The sequence below is a fragment of the Doryrhamphus excisus genome, linkage group LG6 (assembly GCF_037039965.1).
Source record: "Doryrhamphus excisus strain RoL-2023G ecotype Guam linkage group LG6, RoL_Dexc_Guam_v1.1, whole genome shotgun sequence".
Classification (NCBI taxonomy): domain Eukaryota; kingdom Metazoa; phylum Chordata; class Actinopteri; order Syngnathiformes; family Syngnathidae; genus Doryrhamphus; species Doryrhamphus excisus.
Genome location: NC_136362.1, coordinates 14,947,213 through 14,972,897, shown reverse-complemented (window position 1 = coordinate 14,972,897; position 25,685 = coordinate 14,947,213). Strand labels below are relative to the sequence as shown.

General features: G+C 39.8%; 1 protein-coding gene across 6 annotated transcripts in view; it reads left to right on the top strand.

Moving 5' to 3' along the window:
- The window catches only part of st18 (ST18 C2H2C-type zinc finger transcription factor), a 53,069-nt gene that overhangs the window by 5,324 nt on the left and 22,060 nt on the right, over positions 1 to 25,685 (top strand). For 4 of the 6 annotated variants that reach the window (XM_058068396.2, XM_058068394.2, XM_058068393.2 and 1 more), the window contains exons 3-6: positions 18,278 to 18,390; positions 21,258 to 21,303; positions 21,980 to 22,016; positions 23,331 to 23,518. In XM_058068396.2, coding sequence (XP_057924379.2) covers positions 18,278 to 18,390; positions 21,258 to 21,303; positions 21,980 to 22,016; positions 23,331 to 23,518 — 384 coding nt within the window. Of the gene's footprint in view, positions 1 to 9,213; positions 9,390 to 18,277; positions 18,391 to 21,257; positions 21,304 to 21,979; positions 22,017 to 23,330; positions 23,519 to 25,685 lie in introns of those variants that run through there. The other 2 variants (XM_058068397.2, XM_058068399.2) reach the window with 2 other exon arrangements.

The following is a 25,685-nucleotide window of genomic DNA, read 5'->3' as shown; positions in this document are numbered from 1 at the left end:
CTTACTTCATAATCAGTTTCTTTGTTTGCCTCAAAGGGCATTTGCATGCTCAGTCACAATATTGAAATCTGCATCATTTTTTTTGTTTGCTTTGTATGAACTTAACAGCTCAACAACCCAACATAATAGGTAGAAATATACAGCTCAATTATTCATACCCTGGACAAATTGTAAGTAAAAAAAATAATTTTTGTCGGTATCTTTAATTTTTGACACAACATGATTTATATATTAGGGGTGTACGCATTAACGGATGTCGAGTGTTATGCAAGCATTAGCGATTTAGCATCGAACTACCTAGAAGAAGATTTTCCCCTAGCTTGTGATCTGGGTAAAACATAGGTATATTATAACGATGTGATTGATCCTATTTATGTTGTATTGTATAAAACTATGGCACTACTTACTATAGATAAAAAATGTATTTCTATCTGTGATTAAAAGTAATTAATTCTGAGTTAACTATAGGCAAAAAATGTGATTAATCATGATCAAATATTTTAATCGTGTTTTTTTAATCAACACACACACAGTATAATATATACATACATACATTTATTAGAAACAACCATTGAACCAAAATAGGCTGTTCATCAACTGATAAATAGTTTAAGACCACAGCAAAAAAAAAGTACAAAACCCCCTAAAATATAAATTAAATTTCAAATAAGCAATGAGTAGCTAAGCCATACTTGTTAACCACCTCAAAAACTGGTTTGGGCATACTTGCCAGTGTTTCCAGGATGCTAGAGTTAATGTCGCTCCAGGTGGTGAAGATGGCTTCACGGACGACATCCACTGTCTGGAACTGATGTCCATTGTTGTAACTTGCCTTGCCATCCATCCCCTAATGTTTGCAATTGGATTTAGATCAGGGGAACGAGCAGAACTGTCCAAAAGAGCGAGGTTATGCCTCTGGAAGAAGTCCTTTGTCAGGTTGTGAAATGCAGTGTTGTCCTGTTGAAAAAGCCAGTCATTACCAGACAAGGGCTTTCAGTCATGAGTGATGCCCCCTGCAACATTTCTACACACCTGTCATTCGCCACCCCTGCACAACCTGAAGTTCTGTTGTGCCATTGAAGTTAAAAGCACCCCATGTCATGATGGCCCCACTGTACCGTGTGGACAACATCTCAGGTGGGATCTCCTTGTCATGCCAGTACCGTTGGAAGCCATCTGGACCGCCAAGTTTCCATTTTCAGAGAAATAGCTTTCTTTTCTTGAAAAAGATAAACTTGACTTGACTTGCAGCTCAACAATATGACTGCGTTCAAAGAGAGAAAGCTTTTTTGCCTTTGCCATCAAGACGGTGTGAATACCTGAATGACATTGAACCCAAATTATTTAGAAGACTTTGGCTTTTAAAGAGTGTGGTCTTCAGCTCTTGGTCAGCTGATGAACGGCCTATTTCACTTTAATGCTTCTTTGCAATAAAGTCCTTAGCATTTCCCATTTCTTCTTTTTTCATTCTAAAGCTCTACTTAGAACCTCCTTTAAATCCAACAGTGCAACATTTAAATTTGTGCAATTTTTCAACTGGTCTTAAAATTTTAATCAGGATTGTAGCATTTCATTCAAAATTATTTCTGATTAATGTGAGTCATTTTAAACAATGGAAAATATCTGTAATTAATATTGTTAACATAGCTTATCGCAATCGCCAAGTCATTTCCAGCCAGAAGGTCCGCGGTGAACAAATAAAAAGAAATACCAGAAAGTTGCAGTCCTTGACCAAATCATCAGCAGAATTTCAGAGCACTCATGGGACATCTGAAGCCAGACAGAAATGCCTTTCTGTTAGTTGTGTCTAGACACACTATTACGGCCACCAAGGTCATTACCAAAACGCACATTAATACACACCTGTTACTATTGTCTACTTGCTCGTTTTTTGGCCCAACATCTAAGCCGCTATCTGGCCTTTAAGAGGCGTGTCTGCTTTCATTGTGCGCCTGCCTGAGTAGAAAAAGATGGGCAGAGACCCCCAGAGACACCAGAGAATGTGGATGTCACCTCCCAATAACACCACACAATGAGTTGCTGGCCTATGAACCACAAAAGGCAGGCATGGACTGACCACTCATGCGTTGAGTTCTCAAATGTGAGCGAGATGTGCTCGTTTGAGGGCAGCACAGACCGACTGGTGGAGGCTAATGAAAGATAAATTTCATTGTCATCGGTTCTCAATTTATAGTTTACCTTTTACTGCACGACTGTCTTTTGGCATACGAACTACTGTATTAGTACAGTAATAATACAAAAAATATTTTTTTAAGTCTTCAGGGCACTGGTGTGTTTAAAACGACAGTACTTTCTGTTCCTGTCTAATATGCTTTTTAAAATAATCCTAATTTAAAGTGGTGTGTCTAACTCATTCTAAAACTTTCATAACATAAATGAAATATAGCCAACTCAGAAATGTACACCAATGTGATTGCTTGGATTGTCATCACATTTGCAGGGCCACTTGTTGATCGGAATTGATGAGCCACTGTCATCACTGCCCCAAAACCATCCAAAAAAATACTGGAGAAGCCGTGGCATTTTCTGTCAAAATTTGTTTTTTTAATATTACTTTTTAAGGTAGTTGGAGTGATGGAGTACTGCGCTCTACTTGTTATGTTTGTTTGTTATGTAACAAATTTGTTACATAACGAAAAGGGTCATACTAGACTTCTTAATTCCCCCATTATTATTTATTATTATTTACAATTATTATTTATCTGACCATGACCATTTGGACAATTGTATGGCAAAACTTGACCTCTGATGTTTGACTCCATAAAATTCCCGCAGACACACTCCAACATATTTTCTAAAGTGTGCGCAGAAGAGTGGAAGCTCCTGATATTAACTACAACTTCATATTCTCTTTTGGCCATAAAAATGAATTATAGGTTAATAAAGTTTCTGCCAATAATGATATTGGTGCACGAGTGATGATATGCCCCACACAGCAACAAACTCGCTAGCTCAGTAAATCAGTTTTGCCTTTATATTGTCAATATGCAATTTGCAATGAAAGTGCTGCTTATGCGAGGTGTGAGAAAGGCATCTTCCTTTGATACGATCGTCCCTCATTACATTGCAGTTCAAATTTTGCGGCTCCACCCTATCATAGTTTGTCCAAAATACTGTATATTCATTCATAAAACACACAGTTTTGTGGTTGAATGTGGCCTATTGGTAAAAAAAATGCAATTTAATCTAATTTTACCAATTTTGGTTGTTTTCTTTCTGCTTTTTTCCCCCTGATAACAAAGTTGCCACAGCGGATCTTTTGGTCCGCATACTGGTTTTGGCTTGAGCACATTATTCCAGATGCCCTTCCTGACGAATACCAATGATGGTTACTAGTGGAGAATCGAACCCGGGGTGTTTCCTCCAAAGTCCACAACACTAACTTTGGAGCAAATTAATAAAAGGCCATAAGAAGACTCATTAAAATTGTAAATGCAGTATTCTACACTTGTCACTAGGTGTCAGTAACGTTACTTTAATGTTTGGTGAGACAAGCACTAGACTTGATTGCCAGAACAACAGGCTTGTATTGCAGGTTCTCACACCAGGCACAATAACAATAACATAATCATAATAATGACACCACACAGGCGCATGGTGGACGAGCAGTTAGCATTTAGGCCACAGAGTCAGGAAATCAGGAAAACCCTCCCACATTCCAAAAACATGCTAGGTTAATTGGCGACTCCAAATTGTCCATAGGTATGAATGTGAGTGTGAATGGTTGTTTGTCTATACAGTGAAGAAAATAAGTATTTGAACACCCTGCTATTTTGCTATTTCTCCCACTTAGAAATCATGGAGGGGTCTGAAATTTTCATTGTAGGTGCATGTCCACTGTGAGAGAGATAAACTAAAAAGAAAAATCCAGAAATCACAATGCATGATTTTTTAACAATTTATTTGTGTGATACAGCTGCAAATAAGTATTTGAACACCTGTGTATCATCTAGAATTCTGACCCTGAAAGACCTGTTAGTCTGCCCATTAGAAGTCCACCTGCACTCCATGTATCATCCTGAATCAGATGCACCTGTTTGAGGTCGTTAGCTGCATAAAGACACCTGTCCACCCCATACAATCAGTAAGACTTTAACTTGTAACATGGCGAAGACCAAAGAGCTGTCCAAAGACACCAGAGACAAAATTGTACACCTCCACAAGGCTGGAAAGGGCTACGGAGCAATTACCAAGCAGCTTGGTGAAAAAAGGTCCACTGTTGGAGCTATCATTAGAAAATGGAAGAAGCTAAACATGACGGTCAATCTCAATCGGAGTGGAGCCCCATGCAAGATATCACCTCGTGGGGTCACAATGATTCTAAGAAAGGTGAGGAATCAGCCCAGAACTACACGACAGGACTTGGTCAATGACCTGAAAAGAGCTGGGACCACCGTTTCCAAGGTTACTGTAGGTAATACACTAAGACGTCATGATGTGAAATCATGCATGGCACGAAAGGTTCCCCTGCTTAAACCAGCACATGTCAAGGCCCGTCTTAAGTTTGCATATGACCATTTGGATGATACAGAGGAGTCATGGGAGAAAGTTTTATGGTCAGATGAGACCAAAATAGAACTTTTTGGTCATAATTCCAATAAGCGTGTTTGGAGGAAGAAGAATGAAGAGTACAATCCGAAGAACACCATCCCTACTGTGAAGCATGGGGGTGGTAGCATCATGCTTTGGGGGTGTTTTTCTGCACATGGGACAGGACGAGTGCACTGCATTAAAGAGAGGATGACTGGGGCCGTGTATTGTGAGATTTTGGGGAACAACCTCCTTCCCTCTGTCAGAGCATTGAAGATGGGTCGTGGCTGGGTCTTCCAACACGACAACGACCCGAAGCACACAGCCAGGAAAACCAAGGAGTGGCTCCGTAAGAAGCATATCAAGGTTCTAGCATGGCCCAGCCAGTCTCCAGACCTGAACCCAATCGAAAATCTTTGGAGGGAGCTCAAACTCCGTGTTTCTCAGCGACAGCCCAGAAACCTGACTGATCTAGAGAAGATCTGTGTGGAGGAGTGGGCCAAGATCCCTCCTGCAGTGTGTGCAAACCTGGTGAAAAACTACAGGAAACGTTTGACCTCTGTAATAGCAAACAAAGGCTACTGTACCAAATATTAACATTCATTTTCTCAGGTGTTCAAATACTTATTAGCAGCTGTATCACACAAATAAATTGTTAAAAAATCATGCATTGTGATTTCTGGATTTTTCTTTTTAGTTTATCTCTCTCACAGTGGACATGCACCTACGATGAAAATTTCAGACCCCTCCATGATTTCTAAGTGGGAGAAATAGCAAAATAGCAGGGTGTTCAAATACTTATTTTCTTCACTGTATGTGCCCTGTGATTGGCTGCTGACCAGTCCATGGTGTACCCCACCCAAAGACAGCTGGGATAGGCTCCAGTATACCCACGACCGTAGTGAGAATAAGTGGCATAAAAAATAGATGGATGGGTAATAATGACACAGGCTACTGTTACAGCTGTAAACCACTGCATGCTAAAGCTCAACTCTGAACATGTGACGTCATTTCCTGTCCTTTACACATCCAGAACACATTTACTGTGCCACACATGGCCACAAGTTGTAGTTATGTCTTAAGTGGTTTATTATATCAACTATAGTGAATAATACAAGTGTAAATAGGTGTGCTTTCATGACTAGAAGGCTCTACTAATATTAAAAAATATATTTAGAAGGTCGTAGTCAGGTTTTCTAAGCCATAACAACAAAAGTATTCTATTTATAAAGAAGGAATCCCAATTGGCGGAAATTCTTATCTCAGTCGGGTGTAGAACAAATTACTTGCGATAACGAGGAATTACTGTACTTCTACTTTAATGTATTTAGTGGATGCTGGTTTCCTGCATGACCCAGTTTATAATTTTACCGATTGTATTAGTCCTAGGTTTCATACTTTCTTCACCCTTTGTTTCACCCTTACCATCATCATATAATTGGATTCTTATTTGTGAATTTGTTTAGGCTAACTTGATTTACTTGTTGATAGTAGGAGAACATGTTATTTTAGTTGGGAAAAATGTTTTAAATAATAAATATGGCACTTTTCCTGTAGCATATATTGCAGTATTAGTATAATTTTTCCTAAATAGTGTTTAATTGTGTAATGCATCCAGTGGCATCATAGTAAAAGAAGCATAACGTGTTCATTCATGACATTAGTTTCAGGGAAGAGCTGCTGCCAATATTTTTGTATCGGTAGTAAAGGGATGGACAATATTGCTATATCGGAGGTAATGTCTATTTCCTATAGGTGTAATATGCATGTGTCCCAATACATTTGTCCATATAGTGCCGGGTTAATCCAACGTTTTCAGGTCAGAATTAGAAATTGTGTTCCTCTCTTAAACTTACATAAACTACATATATCATGTATTAACTTATATATAAACTAATGATAACGCACACAATAAAATAATATTATTCACCCATTCACCCGTTTTTCATCTTGACCCTAAGTTTGGAAAACCCAAATATAGTGTATGGTTTATATAGCAAACTCAAACACTTAGTTCCAAAGGTACATCCTACATTTGTCCATAAAACATGTGAAATGTTATTGAAGTGTCTTCAAAGGACACTGAATAAACATATTGTGAGGTTGCTCACGGTCACACATGAATGGGCCCAAAGGGGATTGCAGAGACCTAATCTAATCATTGCTTTTAAGTGAGACACAGTGACATGCAGTGTTAGATAGTGATCCCCATGAAAAATGTACTGCATCTTTCAAAAGAATATAGCCTTTCTGCTGACATTAACATAAACATAGTTGAGTGTCCTAGAGCCATATCAACAACATGTACTTATGTTTGCTTTCCTGTATTTGCATATGCAAATACAGCTTTTTTTTTTTAAAGAAGAGAATTAATTCAGTCCTTTTATGTCACTTTCTGTGATGAACAGACGGCATCAAGTGTTGCAACAATGAGGCTTCAATACCACCAAGAAGATGCATTTGTGTCACGTTGAAATTAACTGCAATTTAAGATAAATTTTTTACACATCGCTTCAATTCAATGGAGCAGTGTAAATATGCTTTGTTTGGGTGTACAGGCTGCCACATGACATTAGTCGCATTGTTTTGTGGAAATTGCAGGGTGCGCTGTTGAGTAAGTGGAGGTGGGGAGGAGAGGGGGGGACGCGGGTGGGGTGTTGGTGAAGTTCCAGCGCTGACATTTTGACCCGGCAGTGCATTAGAAGAACTCAGCAAACATATTTGTGTAGGTTTTGTTTCCAGGAGGAAGGTATGGTGCTCCTAACAACGGGGTGCTGCGACACTTCACTCAGCTTACATAATTTGCAGCAGAATGCAAAAAGCTTTTAGACACACATGTGACCCATTGTAATACCTTTCTAAATGCAATCAAACACTTCCTACAAATACGAGGCAGCACTTTTAAAATGTGCACCCTTGTTTGACATGTAATTTTGTCCAACCCACTCCTCTTTCATTTCTCCATCAGCCCACATTTTTCAGGAGATGAAATAAGCCCAACACAAACAGCAGTTTATGTTTTTACGCTGGCTCGCAATTTATTTTATTTTCCAAAACCTGTGAACAGATGTTTGGCCCAAAAAGAGAATATTACATTTTGTGTTGAAGCCTCGTAGACTCCAATATGTCACCAATGCATTGACACAAGTTGATCTGTCGTCTTCAAGCCACACTGATGACACAATGTAATCTTCTCAGTCTTGTTGTCGTGCCCTTGGCAACATTGTTCGCATTATTTGATAAGATGCTTAGATAGATGTTTCTTTAGGTCCAATGCGAACGCGTCTCCTCTCTCCATTTTAGCGTCTCCTGCTGAGTGTGCCGTGGCTTTGGCTCTTGAGGACAGTTAGAAATTAGACTTTCAAATGAGGCATTAAACAAGGTGATGATCAACTGCCAGACCTTAAGTAATAATCATATTCACCAGACTTGCTTCACTAAATGCACAAATCAGTGGAGAGGGGGGAAAAAAGTGAAAATACATCATGACTACATATTGTCTTCTCACGTCAGTCCCTTGAGACTTGAGCACGGGGGGGTTGATAAGCATGTTTGGGTGGCCCCTTCCATCAGCTGGGTTAGGATCTCAAGGGGGGGGATTTTTTTATTTTTTTTTAGAAATCCCAAGCCGTCACCACCCTCCCCCGCTCTCTTTTGCCCCTCTTGCCCCGAGGCTCCACCCAGAAGTGTGGTCGCCTTTGTCATTGTAATCTGGCTGTGTTTGCTAAACGCTTCCACTGTTTACTCTCCGCTATGGGGGCTTGTATGAACAGGAGTCAGCAGGACGGAGGGTGACATCACTTTGGATAGATGAAGTGGGGGTTGGGTTGGAGGTGCATTTGTGATTTCTCAGACCCCCCCCTTTTTAATCGTTTATTCTACTGTACCCTGGCCTAGCTCAGGAGGCTAACATGGCCTACAGGGAGGAATTACACCTAATTACATGAATAACATCTAGGCAGCAGTCAATGGTAATCATCAAAAATCATTTCCAGGTCTTCCGTTGCCTTTCACTGATGGTTGGGTGTGACGGGCGGGGTGGGGGGAAATCATTGATGCAGGAGAAATGAAACAGACTGACAGGTAGATACATAAAAAAAGAAGAAAAGGGGGGAGGATGAAATCAAATTAATGGACAAGGATTTCATATCATCTATTTTTGTTGTTGCCGTAGTGATAAAGTCGCAGACATTGAAACTGGTCTGTTGAGCCATTGTTATCATCCCTGGCCATCTGCTGCTGAGGAGTGACATTCCCTCTCATTTGCATGATGAGTGATGTATGAGGAGGTTGGGAGGGCATATGCCTTGCTCTTCTGACAAAGCCAAGGAAAGTTTTTTTCCTCCCTCTTAAATATCACGGGAAATGAGGATAAACAGTAAAAATAAAGAAAAAATTGTAAAAAAAAAAAATCCTACATAAACGTTAACCTATGAGTCTTGTGAGTGTTAACCTTTTCTGAGCAAATGTGCGGCAACAGCGCACTCGTATGCTGGAGTCGAGGCGAGCTAGTGCATCTGCCTCCTTGTGTGCGGCTGTTTGTGTGTTTTGTGGCTGTGGGAGTAGAGTGAGGAGGAGGAAGGGAGGAGGGAGTTGGGTTGGAGGAGGAGGTGGGGGGGGATGGGCGGCTGTTGATGTGCAAATGTGCATCATGTTGAAGGGCTGTGAATGGGGAGGTGTGACGTAAAAGGGACCCGAACGCAGGTGCTTATCTCGAGGCTGTCAAAGGCACAGTATGTCATATTCCCGGGGACTACCTTTCAAAGCCACAGCACCAGCGCCAGGCACCACCAACATCACACTGGGAGGAAATCAAACTTTTGGGATCGCAGCTCTAGGTTGGTTTCAAAGTTCTTATGTATTTATTTCATGTAGTTTGCAGAGGATCTTTGGTGTTCCATATGTGAGACGCAAAGCGGTTAAGACTGCATTGTGAGACTCAACAGCAGCTGAGAAACTTGTTTAGATTCACTGTTAATGACTATTGCACTATGCTGACATAACACATTGTTTGCCCGGTATTCAAAAAAAGTCTTGCTGGAAAGCGAAGGCGGCTTTTGTCCACATTTCAGACAGTTTGAGGGCAGATTAAACAGCTCAAACTGCTTTCTGGTGAGACGTGACCCATATTTGATCATCCAGATAGCATGAGATAGTGTCTACCTAGATTAAATGTGCTTGTGTATGAATATAAGCTTGTCTTAGAGGAACACATGTTGGTATTGTGCACACAGACAAAGCATTGTCAGGTTGCCTGTGGCTTTGACAGTGACAGCTGTACATACAAGACCACTGAGCCTGATGGTGCACTTAAACATTGACTCTGTGTTCCAATAACATATTTGTACAGGTTGGCAACTCGTTTATTACTTCCTGTTTTTGTATCACGTCTCAAAAGATTTGAAAACTTTATCTGTTTATGTGGGCGAGCATTAAATTTGGATCGGGATCGCACCGTCTGGTCAAGACTTGTCTAATTAGTCACTTCTAAACTGTGGCAAAAGTTTGGATAACTATATGCTAAGGCTGCATGTGGCATGACAGAAACACAGTGTGCTTGTGAACTTTGGTGTTACGTGTGGGCTTAGTTGTTGATTTAAAAAAAATATATCAGAGGGGGCTGAAAGCTCTCAACAGTCTCTCAAGCAACTATTGATTTAGCAGGAGGGATGCTGTTTAAAAAAAAAAAAAGATTTGCTGCGCATTAAGACTTTAAAATTAGCTTGGACGACCCAAACTCAAGTTGCAAAGTTGTTTGTGTGAAGTCTTAAACTAGGTCCTTGAGAACTGTAATGGTTTTGGATGCAACAAAAAACTTTTATCAACAGTGATTTACGATATTTTATATATGTAGATATTTTGCACAATTCGAGTGTGTAAACAGTTCCATTTGTACATTAAGTACCTTTATCTTACCTCAAAAGTAAATGGGACACACAGTCCTGACTTTGCTTAGGAGACAGGTGAAGTAAAAGCTAATAGGAAAGTTACTTCTCTTTACTTTGCTTTAATTATGCAAACAATAGAGCCAATGGAAGGGCTGTGTGGTAAAACAGTGATAAGTAAAAGGCATTATTCCTCACTGAGTCACCCCTCCCCACTCTCTCACTTTGCCCTCGCCTTTAAAGCCCAGGGAGGTTGGTTGCTACACAACGAATCAATGTGACCTCTGCCCGCCTCCAGGAACTGTCCATGGTACCTGCTGCAATACCTTGTCAAACAAAAGCACCGTTAACAAACTTAATCCTGTGCTCAATTACTACATTTTTTTGTGACAAAAACAATTTAGAAATTTCCTCATATAATAAATTGATTCTATGCAAACAACAAAATCAAATGAAAAACTGTTATCAGTGACAATGTGTTACCTGTGACCCCCATCGCCCACCAATACTCAAACTTCAGTTGTTTAATCCAGGAAAATGAATTATGTGGATTTAATTCAGCGAGGTCTCAGAAATGATCCATCTGCTGTTGAGCAGCTGGCGAAAGGATAAATGTAATTAATTACTTAACTTTTGATCAGTATTCTAGAGAAAGAGTTGTTTGCGTGTCCTAATGTGGAAGACAAACAAAATGAGGCAGCGGGGGTCATGGTGTACTCTATTTTTTTTAATTAATGTCAGAAACAAGGTTCTGTATTTATAATTTGTTTACTTTATGTAGTTTATATTTAGTTAATGTCAAATATTGATAATGTGCATGCATTACAATTAAAATGCTCTACAAAATTCATTTTTTAATATGACAATTATGCTGCATTCAGTTATTATTGAAATTGTTTATTTAAAAAATGACATTTGAAATTGTATTAGTTATTAATAACACAGTTATATATAAATATATATATTATTAAGCAGAAATACAAACATAATGTGGCAGAAAATAATTTTTTTCATGGACTAATTTGTTTGATTGACAAGACCAAGTGATGAAATGAATATTCCACATTGCACGGCCTCGTTTGGACTAAATATATATTTGCGAATTTACCTTGACGACAGTGTACCTCCATTGGCTGTGACTGGGTTTGTTGGCCTAACTATAAAGGATCTGCTTATACCCTGGTGGGTTGGGAAGAATTAGGATTTATGAATTTATTTCCTCTGTTGTATTGTTTAAACAGCTTTGGTTTAGTTTTGATCCTTTCCTCTTGCCTTTGAGGCTGTTCCACGGTGTCAGCTGTTGACTGATAGTAAGAGAACTGCCTCACAGTGTGAATGAAAGAAAACTAGCGGTTGGTAAACACTGATAAGGGATAAATAGAAAGCGGTCAGGCAGAGATAGTTCTGTGGGAGCCCAGATTGTGTGCGGTCTGTTAAAATGAGATTCTGAGCCTGTCCTTTTTATTCTTCCCTCCCCTCCCCTCCTCTGTGCGGCGTTTGTCTGGAAAATCTCCAGTGACCCGGCTCACCAATCCCAGGCTGCACCATTCTCCTCTTTTTCTATTTGTTTTGTTCTTCAACAAGGGTCAAGTTGGCCAATACGCACGTTCCTGATGTTTACGGACAGCTGTCATGATTTCAAGTGCTCGCATTCGTACTGATTTTCCGTGCACAGCAGCCAGAAATGAGTTCAGTTAAAGTTACCTATAACCAAGATGTCTTTAAAGTTGATCTGATCTCCTCTCCATCCATTCTCTTATCATATGCGATTCAAAGTTATTGTTATCCAATTATTTTCATTTCTTATCCCAGTAGTCATCTTTCTTCGTGTGATTAAAAAGACCTTTGGAGGTCTTTCCTGGAGGAGCACCATGTGGTGTATTTATACAGAAAATAATTCAGCCCATTGTAGCCCAGCAGCTAATGAGATTGGTTGTTACGTGAATGACACAAAGGCTAAAAAAAAAAAAAAAGGCTTGGTGTTTCGGGTGAATATCAAGAGTGTGTCGACACACTCTCAGCACTGTGGACGAGTCTTCCATCTCCATCATATCTTCTGCTCCATCTCCTCCATCATGTCACCACCGTGAGGTGAAAGACAAAGGCTTAAGAGAAAGAAGGGCCACCATGGTAAGTTGAGCATGCGGACATGTTAAAGTGGGGGCCAAGTGCTTGTGTCTTGTGTTTGAGGCTGCTCTATGGCCATCTTAGATAAGTAGATTTGTGGGAGGGTCAGTGTTCCGGTGACTCTGAATAAAATGGTGACATTTTGGTGGCTTTTGCTGTTTAAACTTGCTACACTTTCTGGTGTGTGGACTTGCGTTGGTGGTGGTAGGCGTTAATGCTTTTTAAAAGAAATAGTTGTATCTTTTCCAGGGGTGCAAATTTGTCCAAGTAAGTGAATGGTAGAAGTGTTTCTAAAAATGTTAAAGCTTGCCGTTGCTTTTTCGTACAATTGCTGCACATTTTGTACCCTCTCTGACACTTGAATTGTAGCAGTGATGGTTGTATTACAAAATGGGAAGTGCATTAGCTTATCATGCTCTGCTGTCGAGCTAGAAAGTGGGTTAAAGTCCATTGTGTGTATTAAAGCCTGGACTTAAGTCAAATCTACATTTTGTTAAAGATTACTCATTTTATTGATGCCCATAATCATATTCATGGACCATCTGCTGAATTGGCAAGCATAGATCAAACTCGCCAAACAGCCCTCCTAACCTTTTAAGTACAAAATAGTCTGGCTTAACTGTGCGGGCCCAGAAGTGTGTGTATGCGAGAGATTGTTTGGATATTGGATAATACTTAATTTAGATCCTGCAGGCTGCTCATGCCATATTTTATTTTATCGTGATCTTCTTATCAAGATCTCCTATCTTTGGTAGCAAAGCGCACTCATGTTTGAACAACTGAGCAAACGATGAGCTGAGCAAAATGTCTGCGTAAAGAAACTGAGTTTATAGCCATCGCCATGGCTGCGTCGATTTCACAACGCACTATGTCACGGCTGTACGAACCCCTTGAGTGTCATAAACACCGCCGAAGCTTCTTGTTTATTCTTTTGTTTTTCTTCTGAGCTAATTCCCGGCGTGCGCTCCACACAAATAGGAATTCACCACTGGGCATCCTTGCCGCATGAAATACTTATGTTCGACTCATTCCAGACAAAGCTTACGCAGATTGAGAATTCATATGCCAGAGGTAAATCCGAGTTAACACGGATTTATACTGGCATGAGTTGAAGGACTAGAGTTTGTAATCCAGGTGGCCAAGGGATTTTACTATACAGTGGCAAAAAATCACTTAAAACTCTCCCCAACATCCTGAGCCACCAAGCTCAATAAGCAGTTTGTCGATGACATGCATAAACGTATGTGAACTTAATGTGTATGTGAAATATATATTGTTTTCTATCTATACAGATTTTGAGCCAATGATATCCACTCAAAAATGTAAACTTTAACATTAGTTGCCAGGCGTAGGCTTACTTAGCTTGGCTCTGGTCAGGTGTGGTCTGGCGATACTTCTTACTAATCTTAGCGATGTGTTCACTGCCACGTGTTTTTCATAAAGGTGATTCGGTGGTCATATGCATTTAGCTTTAGCATAAAGCAAGTAGCTGCTACAGACTTGTTTTTCTTACAATGTGGGGACCTATATGTACCTTTTGGAGACAGTAGAATTGACGTTTATGGTCATGGTCAAAAGTGTGTGTGGTATTCTTTACTTTGTGGAGATGAGTGTCTAAGCGCTTCTATTTTAAGGGCAAGACTTTGTATGTGGGTCAGGTGCTATAATCATATTCAGGTTTGGGGTCATGGGCGGTGTTATGGTTGTTTTCAGCTTCTCTGTGGTTATGGTCACTCTCCCGGGTGTAAATATACATCAACATCGAGTCGCCTTAAGTGCTGAAAGTGTGTGTGCGGCAGAGATAGAGTGGAGTTGTTTAATGACAGGAACAGCTGACTCATTTAGAGAGCGCAGTGAAAGGTAATTAACCCTGGGAAAACTACAGCTGCCATGCGAGCTGTTCACTTCAGTGCAATCTGATTAGAAATCACTGCTCCAGTCCCTGACTCTTTCGCGAGCACTATGTCCAAGGTAAAATTTTACCTTCACCCCTTGGACATCTCCCCTGGAACACAAGAGACCTGCCTTTTGTGTGCGGGGGATTAAGCGGAACGGTTACTACGTTTTTCCAAATTGCAGACCACCTGGTTGCATTCATGCAAGCACCTCCATAAAAGGGCCTCCTTGGGCAGGCACAATGAGCAGGATTACTCTGCTCATTGTTACAGCGGGGTTGGAACTTCTTTTTCCCCTAACACCTGTCCCCCAAATTAGGCAGGTTTTGAAAAAAGCATGTTGACAACAGCATTCAAAGATTGAAACTAACACGAGGGTGCTTTGGCAGACTGTTCTTCATCTCGTCCGCTATTGAAGCGTAGTGTCGGCTAAGAAGATACTAATTTTATTAGTCTCCACATTTTGGTGTCCTTAATTGGATTGAAATTCACAAATAAAATAGGCAGATCATCTCGGCACCCTTCATTTGAGAGGGGAACTAAAAGAAGCAGAAATTTGGTCAAAAACAGAAATTGACTCTCTGATGTCAGAAGAAACAATCCGGACTTGGTGCCTCTGTGTGGTCCGGCTCCAATTTAGAGGAAAGGCTTAGGGATGACTTTGGAATCTGATGACAAGATTCCTAAAATCACCTCAGCAAAGGTGTCACCATCTGACTCTTTCATGGGCCTCTTGCTAACTCGCTCCAATAACAAGTTTCCCCTGTAGTTATGCCATCTTAACAAATCATTGAAGCGAGAGCCGCTAGCCAGGCTCCTAATTGTCTGGTAAGAATTCTGGGAGCGGTGTCCTCTTATTGAAGCGCGTCTGCCTTGGAGAGGAGATAAGATAGCGATATTTAGAAGTCATCTTTGGCAGAAGGCACAAACACTTTCTAGTGGAGCTGAGAGGCTGTTGTGTCGGAAATGTTTGTTGATTTTCAAGATTTTACTGTGAATGGTTCACAGAATGGCAGCAGAGTCATATTTTTTCAGACTTTTTATTATGGTATGGTATGATCCCCCCCCCCCCCCCCCCCCACACACACACACACACATAACGTAACCAGTTGCCTGATCAACTTGTCTGAAAAGGAGTAGGAAGAAGCAGAGCACACCATAACTTTTACATGTTTACACATTTTACTTGCTAACATTTTGTCATTACCATCCTGTGTGAGAAGAAAGGAAGGTGTTAAAATATATCATGAAGTAACTAGGAGTTAAAGTAAAATGTAAAAATAAGGATTAAAATGTCATAAAACTGCGAATATATGAATAATTTGCTAATAATGGTGTTGAATATGTCAGACTTAGTGGAGACATAAATAAAACCAAATAAATGAAAAACACTGAGGGTAGATATATGAATGCTAAATAAAAATATTGGCTGATTTGCCCAATTTATGGGTAGCTTTTGTATAGAATTTGAGCAGTAGCTTAGGTTAGATTAGCAATAATCAATAAAATTAATATTGTTGAATTTGCCATCATCTATTGTATTGGGGGGTGGTTATTGTTGATTGTTGTTGAATTCCACCTTACAAAATACAGCAATTTAAATCACAAGTAAAAAAGTATAATAAACTCACATTTCCATTGCAGTATGTCAAACTAATACAATTAACATAGTTGACAAATTCTATTTTTACTCTCTTCAACCCAGATGGTATTTGGGCTACGTGTCCTGCTCAGAAAAAAATGTGTTTATATTCTCTCAACAGAAGTTGATTTTAATCTCACAGCCAAGTTTAATTTGCTCACCGTAAAACCATTTGCATGTCAATGGCAAAAGCAATCGTATGTTCTCTGAATCCAATTTGAACCTGCCTTCCACTGGAAATAATCTATATATATTAAAAAATAGGGGTGATCGCTTTACAGGTGAAGCTGCTGCCAGCTGACCTTTTTGCTGTTGCCAGCAAACTTTCTATTTGCCAGGCAGATGGAAACACGCCTACTATGGCGTTAAATAGAAAAATGAGATCAAACCACCCATGTCGTCAAACATTCATTACAAGGAAATATGAAAGTAAAAGCGTCTATCTCGTGCTCTTTATTACACATAAACAGAAACACTTAGCATGTAAAATTAATGTGAAAATTATTCCTGGGGTAAACTATAAACACAGAAGTTACCCCGCAGATTTTTTTTCCTCCCCTCTCCTCCTTCCCTAGATCAGAGTGTAATTGCCAGTAATCAGGTCTGTTTGCTGCTGATAAAACCACTCTGAATGCGAGGAACCCTCTTTGTGTGATGACTCAATTATGCCAGAAGTGGCTCATCAAACCTGGCCCATCAGCTGCTTTAATAAATAAGGAGGAAAACTTGCTGCAGGCGCATTATAATTCCATTCATTCCATAATTAAATCCATTCCAGTTTTAACCCCTTCTTCGCACAGTGTGCTTCTGGAAGGGAAATAAAAACAAGAAGGGCGGGGGTGGGGTTGGGGATTGGGGTGGCGGGGGGTGCACACCAGACAGTGACCTTGCACAGAGCATCCATCCCGCTCCCTATAATTCACAATGATACTGCTGAAGAGAAGGTTAAGAGAAGGAAGTGAATCAGGAGTTTTATTTCTAATCTAAGCGTTCTTTCCACACTAGCAGACAGTAATTGTATTAAAAGTCTAATCTAATCATAACAGTGACATTTTCAAATCTTATTCTGTCTAATCACATTTGCCCCTTTATCTCACACAAATGTAAATAATGCAATTAATTTTTACAGCCAGTTCAGAATCTCACTTACTTTGCACCTCTGTCCTGGCTTTTATTGCTTTTTTTTGGGGGGGGGGGGGGTTGTGGTTGCCATCACAATAGCGGCTGTGTTAATTATACCAGAGCGTCCCAAGTGCGCGGGATAAGCAGGCAAGCAGGGGACGCAAGGACTCAAGGTCAGCGACGAATATTTGTAGCAGCTGCACACCATTAATAATAAGGAAGAGTGGCACCAAACGCCACAATTGCAACCAAAGTCGTCTTCTTGTTGTAGTGATGTCAGGAGGTATCTTCTTCTTCTCCCAGCATCTTCAGGTCGCTTGGTGGTAATGGTGCGAGGCCATGGTTATTCATGACTGCCGGACTCCCCCTGTCGCGGCCCATTCGCCCCTCTGTGGTGGGAATGCTAGCAGATGGGGTTGAGAGGGAAGGGGGGTGTTTGGGCTCAAGGACAGCAAGCAGCCAAATAGAAGATCTGGTAGACCCTCAGCATCATTGTATCCTCCCCGGTCCCCCCTCCTTCTCCTGAGGGTCCGAAACTGTCCTCTGAGGAGTGTAATTTGTTTCAGACTGGGAGTGTGTGTTTAAATATTAGGAAGGGGGGGAGTGAAGGGCGCATAAATATGATTCAGCAGATGATGAACCAGCTCAAATAGTCATGAGTCTTTTTTCATATGCTAATGAATCCAGAGTGAATACCCCTCCCTACTGACGCTCCCTTTTTTCCCCCTTTTTTACAGCTCTGTGAGCTATAATTAAGATGTGTGTGTGTGTTTTCAAAGCTAACATAAATAAATAATTCCATAATAAGATCTGTGAAGTGAGCAGGATAAATGTACTCATTGTGTTCTACCTTGTTTTCCCTCTTGGATGTTTTGTATTAATTAGAAGACAAGTAACATGATCAATCAATTTGCATCATCTTCCCTATTCCACGTCAGCCATTAGTACACCCTGACCCCCCACTTCTGGGAAGAAAATGTTGAAAGAAGTTAGGGTCTATTTTCAAGATTATTATAATTATTATTATTTATTTGTGTTTTGTTTTTCTAATACAGGGAATGAACTACATGATCAGCTCATGAGAGAGAAGTGTGCAAACATCTATAAGGCTGGACAGTGTGAATCTGGCATCTTTTCCTACAGAGTGCCCCCCAAACAACAATCAAAGGTAAATGCATGCTAAGGCAACGCGTTATTCAGTCATATACCAGATTATTACGTGAAAATATTTCACCACAATGCCACAAATGGAGATGATGTGCACCCTTTGTAACTCTTTAGTGAGTCAATAGTTGCTCTTGTATTGTCTGTTTCCTAATGCGTTTTAGCTGTAATGCAGTAAAATAGGGTCTTAGCAAAGGTTTAGTTATATTTATATTATATTTACAAAAGGCATCAAGTAGACAGTTTCTCTGTTTCTATAAGGCATGAGAAAGAAACGGAAAACTGAAAATGCAAAATTTACATTTGTGTTTGACTATGTTTTGAATAACATAATGGCAGATCTTACTATTTCATATTGTAGCTGTTGTAAAGTTGTGGAAAAAATTACCATAATATTTTATTTGCTTATTCTACATTTTATGAGAAATTGAATTTAATGAAGTTAATAAGTTAAATTAAATTTAATAAAAGTTTAAATTTCAAAATGTATGTACAGCATCCTAAAGCCTTGCCTTTTGCTTTTGCTTTAGTTTTAGTTTAAGTTGAAGTTGAACAAAAATCCACATTATACACTTTAAGGCTATTTTTTTTAATTATCAACATTGGAAAATAATATTGTGTTTCTTGTAATAACCAACAGTTGTGCCTAATGTACGATTATGTTTTTGTTTTGTTACATTTTAAGATTTTGTCGGACTCAAAATAATTGAACCCTCCATTGTAAACTACATTTATAGTTAAGTAATGTATAGTTGTACAGTGGGGATTGAATCATTTTATATAATTCATATGGCTATTAAAAAGAGAAAACACCTTACAAGTAAACAGGTGTATATCAGCGTTGATATTTAGCGAGAGTGATATGACCATCTTTGATTTTGATGAATGTTCTTAATTGTCAGAGGATGCAAAAGCCACATTTTGCTTTCGGAGCAACACAAACTGTGTGTATGTGTGGAAAAGTGTTCCAAACTAACGAGCTACATTCATTTTTACTCAAGATAATGTATATTGTTGTGGAGTTGTTTGTCTCAATAGGGTGTAGTAATCAAAAGTAATGAACCTATTATGAGCAGGACCTCTGAGGGCCCGGCGTGGCATTAAGAGAGCGCCACATAAAAAGGTTTATTAAAGGAAATTAAGGTCCATCACTGCCACACCTGCTCCCCTATTATAAATGTATGACAGGTCAGTGCCTTCAATCACAACAGCAAACGAGAGAGAGGAGTCATGTTTCCCATTACCAGGGAAAAGTAACAGCGCATCCTGTGACTCACACATTTCGCTGGCTTGTGACCACTATGAGCCACCATCAGCCTGGAATAATTATGTTTAATAGGTTTTATTTGGGAGCCACTAGCAACACACGGACAGAGTGGATGGATTTTGGCGACTATTTCTAGTCTAAACACACGCACACACACACACACACACACACACTGCGGCGATGCTGTCCGCACTTTAATGTCATTATTATTATATAGTGTTATTAGGTTTTTAGTCACCTTTGAAACTTTACCTAACAGTCTTACTTTTGGGATGCTTTTTGAATTACCCTCAAACTAGCAACATAATTTTCGGGCTTTTTGTCAGTTTGGTGTGTTTCTGTCAGGATGAAAATGGAACGTGCAGTAGGTGACCATGATGTACACCCACCATACATTTTTTTGAATTATTTTAATGCACGGGTGAATAAAAGAACCATTAGAGTGTAGTTGCCCAACAAAGAGAGAGTGGTGAATGACTTTGTTTGTTTCTTTTCTAGCTTAAAGACACCCATACAAATTTGTAAAAACACAAATTAATTTATGGTAATATATGAAGTATACTAACCTGTATTCACAGGTTTATTTGTTCACTAGTGATGGCCAATACCACATATTTTGTTACCAGTACAATACCAAGTAAAACAGACATTGGCAGCTGATACCAATTCCAGCAATGCCACAGTAACGGAAGTAAATAATATGCTATCAACATCAGTTAACATTTTTATGAATCATTTATGCAACTATATTAAATAAAATTCTACTTTTTATGCAATACAACTACAATACAGATATCCAGTATTTAAATATATTTGGCACTCAAATGGACATGGCGGAAGGAAAAGTAGTTCTTTCCAACAAGAGTATCTCAATACAGCATAACTGTGTCTCTTAAACATGCAGTCAAACCTGCCCTAGTTTTTGTTGAAAATGTTGCTAAATTTTGCTCTGGTTTTCGTATACTATTCCACTTACCCAACTAGTCTGTTTATGTTGTACTGCATCTGTTGCAGACTCACTGTCGTGGGGCCAAATAAAGTTGTAAGTGGCAGTACATTTATAAAGATGTATGGGAAGTCTGCATCAACAATAACGTCCATCCAGTTATCATTCATGATTATGCCAATTTGTTTTCTTCAGGTAAAACTATAATTTTATTGTTATTATAATTTTAAATATATGGTTTGTTAATATTATTGGGTGTCTGCAACAAATGACTTGTAGTGACCTTATTTCCTGGGTTTGGGTTTTGGGTTTGGGTCATATCTTTTGGAATAAATTAATGACGGAAACCGAGGTTCCACTAAATTCATATTAACAAAATAATACAAGAATTAATACCACTATCTGAAACATTGTTACTGGCAGTATTAATATATTGAGATTGGTCCATTCACAACATTTTTAATGTTTATAAAAGTACTTGACATTGCCACAAGGGCCAAAAATTGCAGTACAACCATCCATTTTCAATTTTGCTTCCAATTTGCAGTAGTTTATGAGCACTCTTGAAGCTCATTTTGGTCATATATGTCCTTAAAAGCTGAAGTATGTGTCAATGAAACATAACCATGATGAATTACACTTTATATTTTATTGGCAGATGGATTCCGAAGGGGAGGAGCAGACTTTAAAAACATGCAGCACAGGTAAGCCAGTTTAAACACACACACGCACACACTCACGGTCCACTTATCTCCACGATTAGGGGTATCAGTTCAACAATCCAACTTTATAATAACATTTCATGTATTATCTTATTGGCCTGAAGTGCTTTGATTATTCACATGGGAAGAACTTCATTAAATTGTAACAGCGGCTCAAATTAGTTAAGGAGTGTGTGTGTGTGTGTGTGTGTGTGTGTGTATAGAATGTGTGATTGAAAGCCTCTAAACTGGAAATGTCATTATGAAAGTGTTGAGGGGCCTGTGAGGCCTGCGCCGCTATTACCGCATGTTGGGGGGAGATTCATGAAAAGCGTTATTATGATTATTATTGGTCGTGCTTCACAGGAGGAGGGGTACAACTTCACACGAGTAAATTGATTTAGCCCTTTTAGATCATGTTGTCAGCTCTGTCAAAGGACGGGCGACAGTTGTGACTCAATGAAAAGCTTTTCACATCAATGAAGTGTCCGCATCTTTGTTCTTGTACTGGCAGTACCCACGGGCGATGAAGAGAAACAAATCTATAGTGAAATGCTCTTTTTTATTTTATTAAACATGCTGTACCGCTTAATCCCTCGATGCGATACAAAGGTACCCCTAGTGGCCAGGGGTGGGTATTGCATGTGTCACTTTTAAATGGGATCTTTATTTTTGGCAGGGCTGGCTAATCAAGACGTCATTACTGAGAATAGCAGGTAAGATTTTTACAACATAAAGTGTACCACACTAGTGGAACCTTAAAGTCAAACGCCATTTGGAGTTCGAACCATTGCGATGGATTAAGACTTAACTCAATAAGAGTCCTTTGTTTTTTTATACACCCACTGAAGGGTACCAGGAATGGCAAGTAGGAAAGGTAATGTTAGCCATAGAGTAGAAAATTCAACTGAACTGACTTCCGTTTTACCAAGTAGATGCCAACGTAAATACTGTATTTTATCACTATAAGGTGCACTTAAAAGCCTTTAATTTTCTAAAAAGTCAACAATGCACCTTGTGTGTACAAAATCTGGGAAAATGCTGTTGTGCGACTTTGACTGTGGACCATTCCCGCTAATGCAGGGATGTATTACGTAGGGCAGCAGATAACAATACGTAATACGTACAGTATGTACACTGGCAACGACAACCCAATCAGAAAACATGACGTAATACGTACACTTAGCGCCCGCCACGCCTTTGGTAATACCTCGGTACGCCTTCCGATACACTACCGGTATGCTACAAAACAACATTGCGCCCATCTCTCCGCTACTGTGAAAAACCAAGTGAAGCAAATGAATTCGGAGTGTACCATTATTCCAGGAGGATTAACAAAAGGACTTCAACCGCTGGACATTGGTATAAACAGGGCGTTAGAACGATGGATGAAAGACGGCTAACACGGAGGCAGCACCGGGCGAGTTACGCCACCGAATGAGAATGGATTGTGGCTGCTTGGGCTAAAGCAGTGCTTCCCAAACTTTTTTTTTTTTTAGTTTCAGCTTTGCATGGATACCGACTGCATCAGTAGTCTGTGTTTTTCTAAGGGATTATTGTGCCTTTACAATGCCCATATTCAACCATGAAACAGCATGATTTACTTATTCATATATTTTTGAAAAACCGGGGCAAAGGTCCAAGCGTGAAGTGGTGAGGGGTACAATCATGCAAATGGCTGAAATGAAAATGACTAGCTCATTGAGAAATGGAACATTTTTAATCCTCCTTCTGCTCTGTGTCCTGAGTGAGCAGTTTTACTTTATTGTAGTTTTGTTTAGTTTGATAATACAATGGTCACTGCTCAGTAAGGAATATTAAAAACATTGTGGAATAATCCAAGGTGTTATGACAACCTTTTTTGAAATGAGAATGACAACGAGGAAGTCATCGGGTGTCACGGAACAGATTGCGTTGGACTTTGAAGGTTCCTCTGTGGTCGGGCTTGTCAGTAGTCATATTGTTATTCCAAGCTGCCCCTTCTTGACCCCTCACTGCTCCTTTTGTCCCCTTCGGTACTTTCCCTCCAGCCCATATGGGTCCTTGGTAAGGAAGCGTAGTGCTCAGGAAGGGGTGCAGGGCGCCCCCATCAACAAGAGGAAGTCCCTGCTGATGAAGCCTCGCCACTACAGCCCCAGTGAGGCCTGTGCCGACGAGAGCGAGGACCTGGCACCGCTGCGGGACAAAGACGAGGCGAGGAACACTGACACTCCAGCAGGTAAACAGATGTCCTGTTGTTTTGTCTGTTTTGATGAACAATTGACACTGAATTTTAAAATCCCATCTGTTGCATTCATATTTGCCTCCCCTCCCTCTGCTCACCGAGCAAGCCAGCAGCCTCGGTCATTGTGCAGTGGAAGTGAAAGACCACACCGCCGCCGCCACCGCATCCGCATGACTTGCGTGTCGCGTCCGCTAAATGCAAGTTTTTGACAGCTGATCTGCCATGATAGTTCTGACTTGGCGGCAGCCTCTTGTGACGGGGCCAGCTTTGCGACCCCCCTCATCTGTTCGTCAATGGGCCGGTCCAAAGCCATTGAATCCATAGAATGAGAAAGTGAATGGGAGCCCGTGCCAGTTGATTTAAATGAGACTCCCTCCATCCTTTTTTAAATTGAATTTCAATTCAAGTCGGCCATTGTGGAGAACAAATTAGCCGTCAGCATTGCTTGGCGAGATTGGCTGATGTTGTTGGTCTGCTTATTCTCCACTAAGTCTTCTCCAACATGTATCATCAGAAACACTTTTTGATTTTCAAAATGTTTGCCCCCCTTCTCTAATGACTTGAGTTTTGTCCATTTTGGTGGCAGCGTCCACAGTGAACACGTGCATTCTCACTCACCGTAATTTGCACTGATTTGGTATATTTTTAACGATGTAACTAAGCAACAAACGTAATTGTCCCTTTCAAAAGCTTTTGTTAAGCCCTCTAACACAGTCTAATACATAATTAGGCATAATGTCTACAGCTCATTATAGTGCACATGTGTGTGTCGTTAAATGGACAAGGAGAGTAGCTCAGTGGATTCATGTGGCTCAGTGGAAATGGAATTTATTTGTTTCCTGGGTTCATATTACAATGATTAAAGTGATTTCAGGAGGTGAATCATGCCCTTTAAACTCACATGCCATTGGCACACTATAATTTACTTATTTCTGTTGATGTTTTGAAAGAGAAATAAAAAATAAATTGAATTAAAATGTCAAACGTCAAAGCAAATATTGTGTTTTATTTTTCAGTTGTAGTGGTGCGCTCTCCCACTGTTAAAAATGCTAAAAGTAGACAGAGAATTAAACAGCGGGGAAGGCGCTCATATCTGCATTTAAACAAAAACAAAAAAAAGGCGTAAAAATAAGCCTCTTGTTTGGTGGATCCGCGCTGTGTTCATCTGCAGCCAAGTGCAGGCCTGCTGCAGAGTGCCGCTAATGGCTATTCTGGAGTGACAACTCTTCACCTGGTCCAACGCACAAACCGTTGCAGGGATCCAATTTTTTTTCCTTTTTCTCACTGCACTTCTCTGCACGTGTGTGTGTGTGTGTGTGTGTGTGTGTGTGTGTGCAGCAGTGTTGGGCCTGCACGTCCAGCTGGATGCCAAACAAAACCCAGCTCGCCTGCTGCATGAATGTAAATACATGTAGCTGGCTGTCATTTTGTACTGTGCAGGTTTGTCTTTAAACGTACAGTACCGTGCTAAAGCCTTCATTGTTACATTTGCGCTTTTCATATCGTTCAAATTACTTTACTAACATTTTAGGAAAAGTAAAGGTCGTATTGTATGTTTCTATAAGGGATGGCCATGATAATGAAGACAGTGGATCTGTGGTTAGCGTCATTAATTTGTTCCAGAAGGTCTGACGCTGATTGAATCAATTTGTGTGTATTGTGTGTTATAGTTTCAGAATTATATTTTTACATGCAGAAAAGAATTTGAAATGCACATATTGTAAATGCATATACAGTAAATGATGAATTAACATTTAAGGTTGTTTTTAAATTCATTGACTCTGAGGTATGTCTTAAATTCAGTTTCTCACCTTGATAACTCAAAATGGAGCCAAAGAAAGTTGCAAGTGCCAGCATTTTGTTAAGGAAGATGAGAAACACCACTGAATTCAAGAAATGACTCATGACAAAACAGAAAGATGGTGTTGAAGATGAAGGTTTTGACCTTGCCGACATATCATGTCTTTGGGAACAGTCACGTTTTCAATAAAGGTCAAATTAACCTTAAATGTTAGTTTAAGCATGGAAACAGGAGTTCAGAACATTTAAAGAGATATTCTCCCATGCTTCTTGTAGTTCATTTCAATTTGTAATCATTCATTTAAAATTTGCACCATTGTTTACACTTTTAATTCAACGATTTTTATCATTAACTCATTCG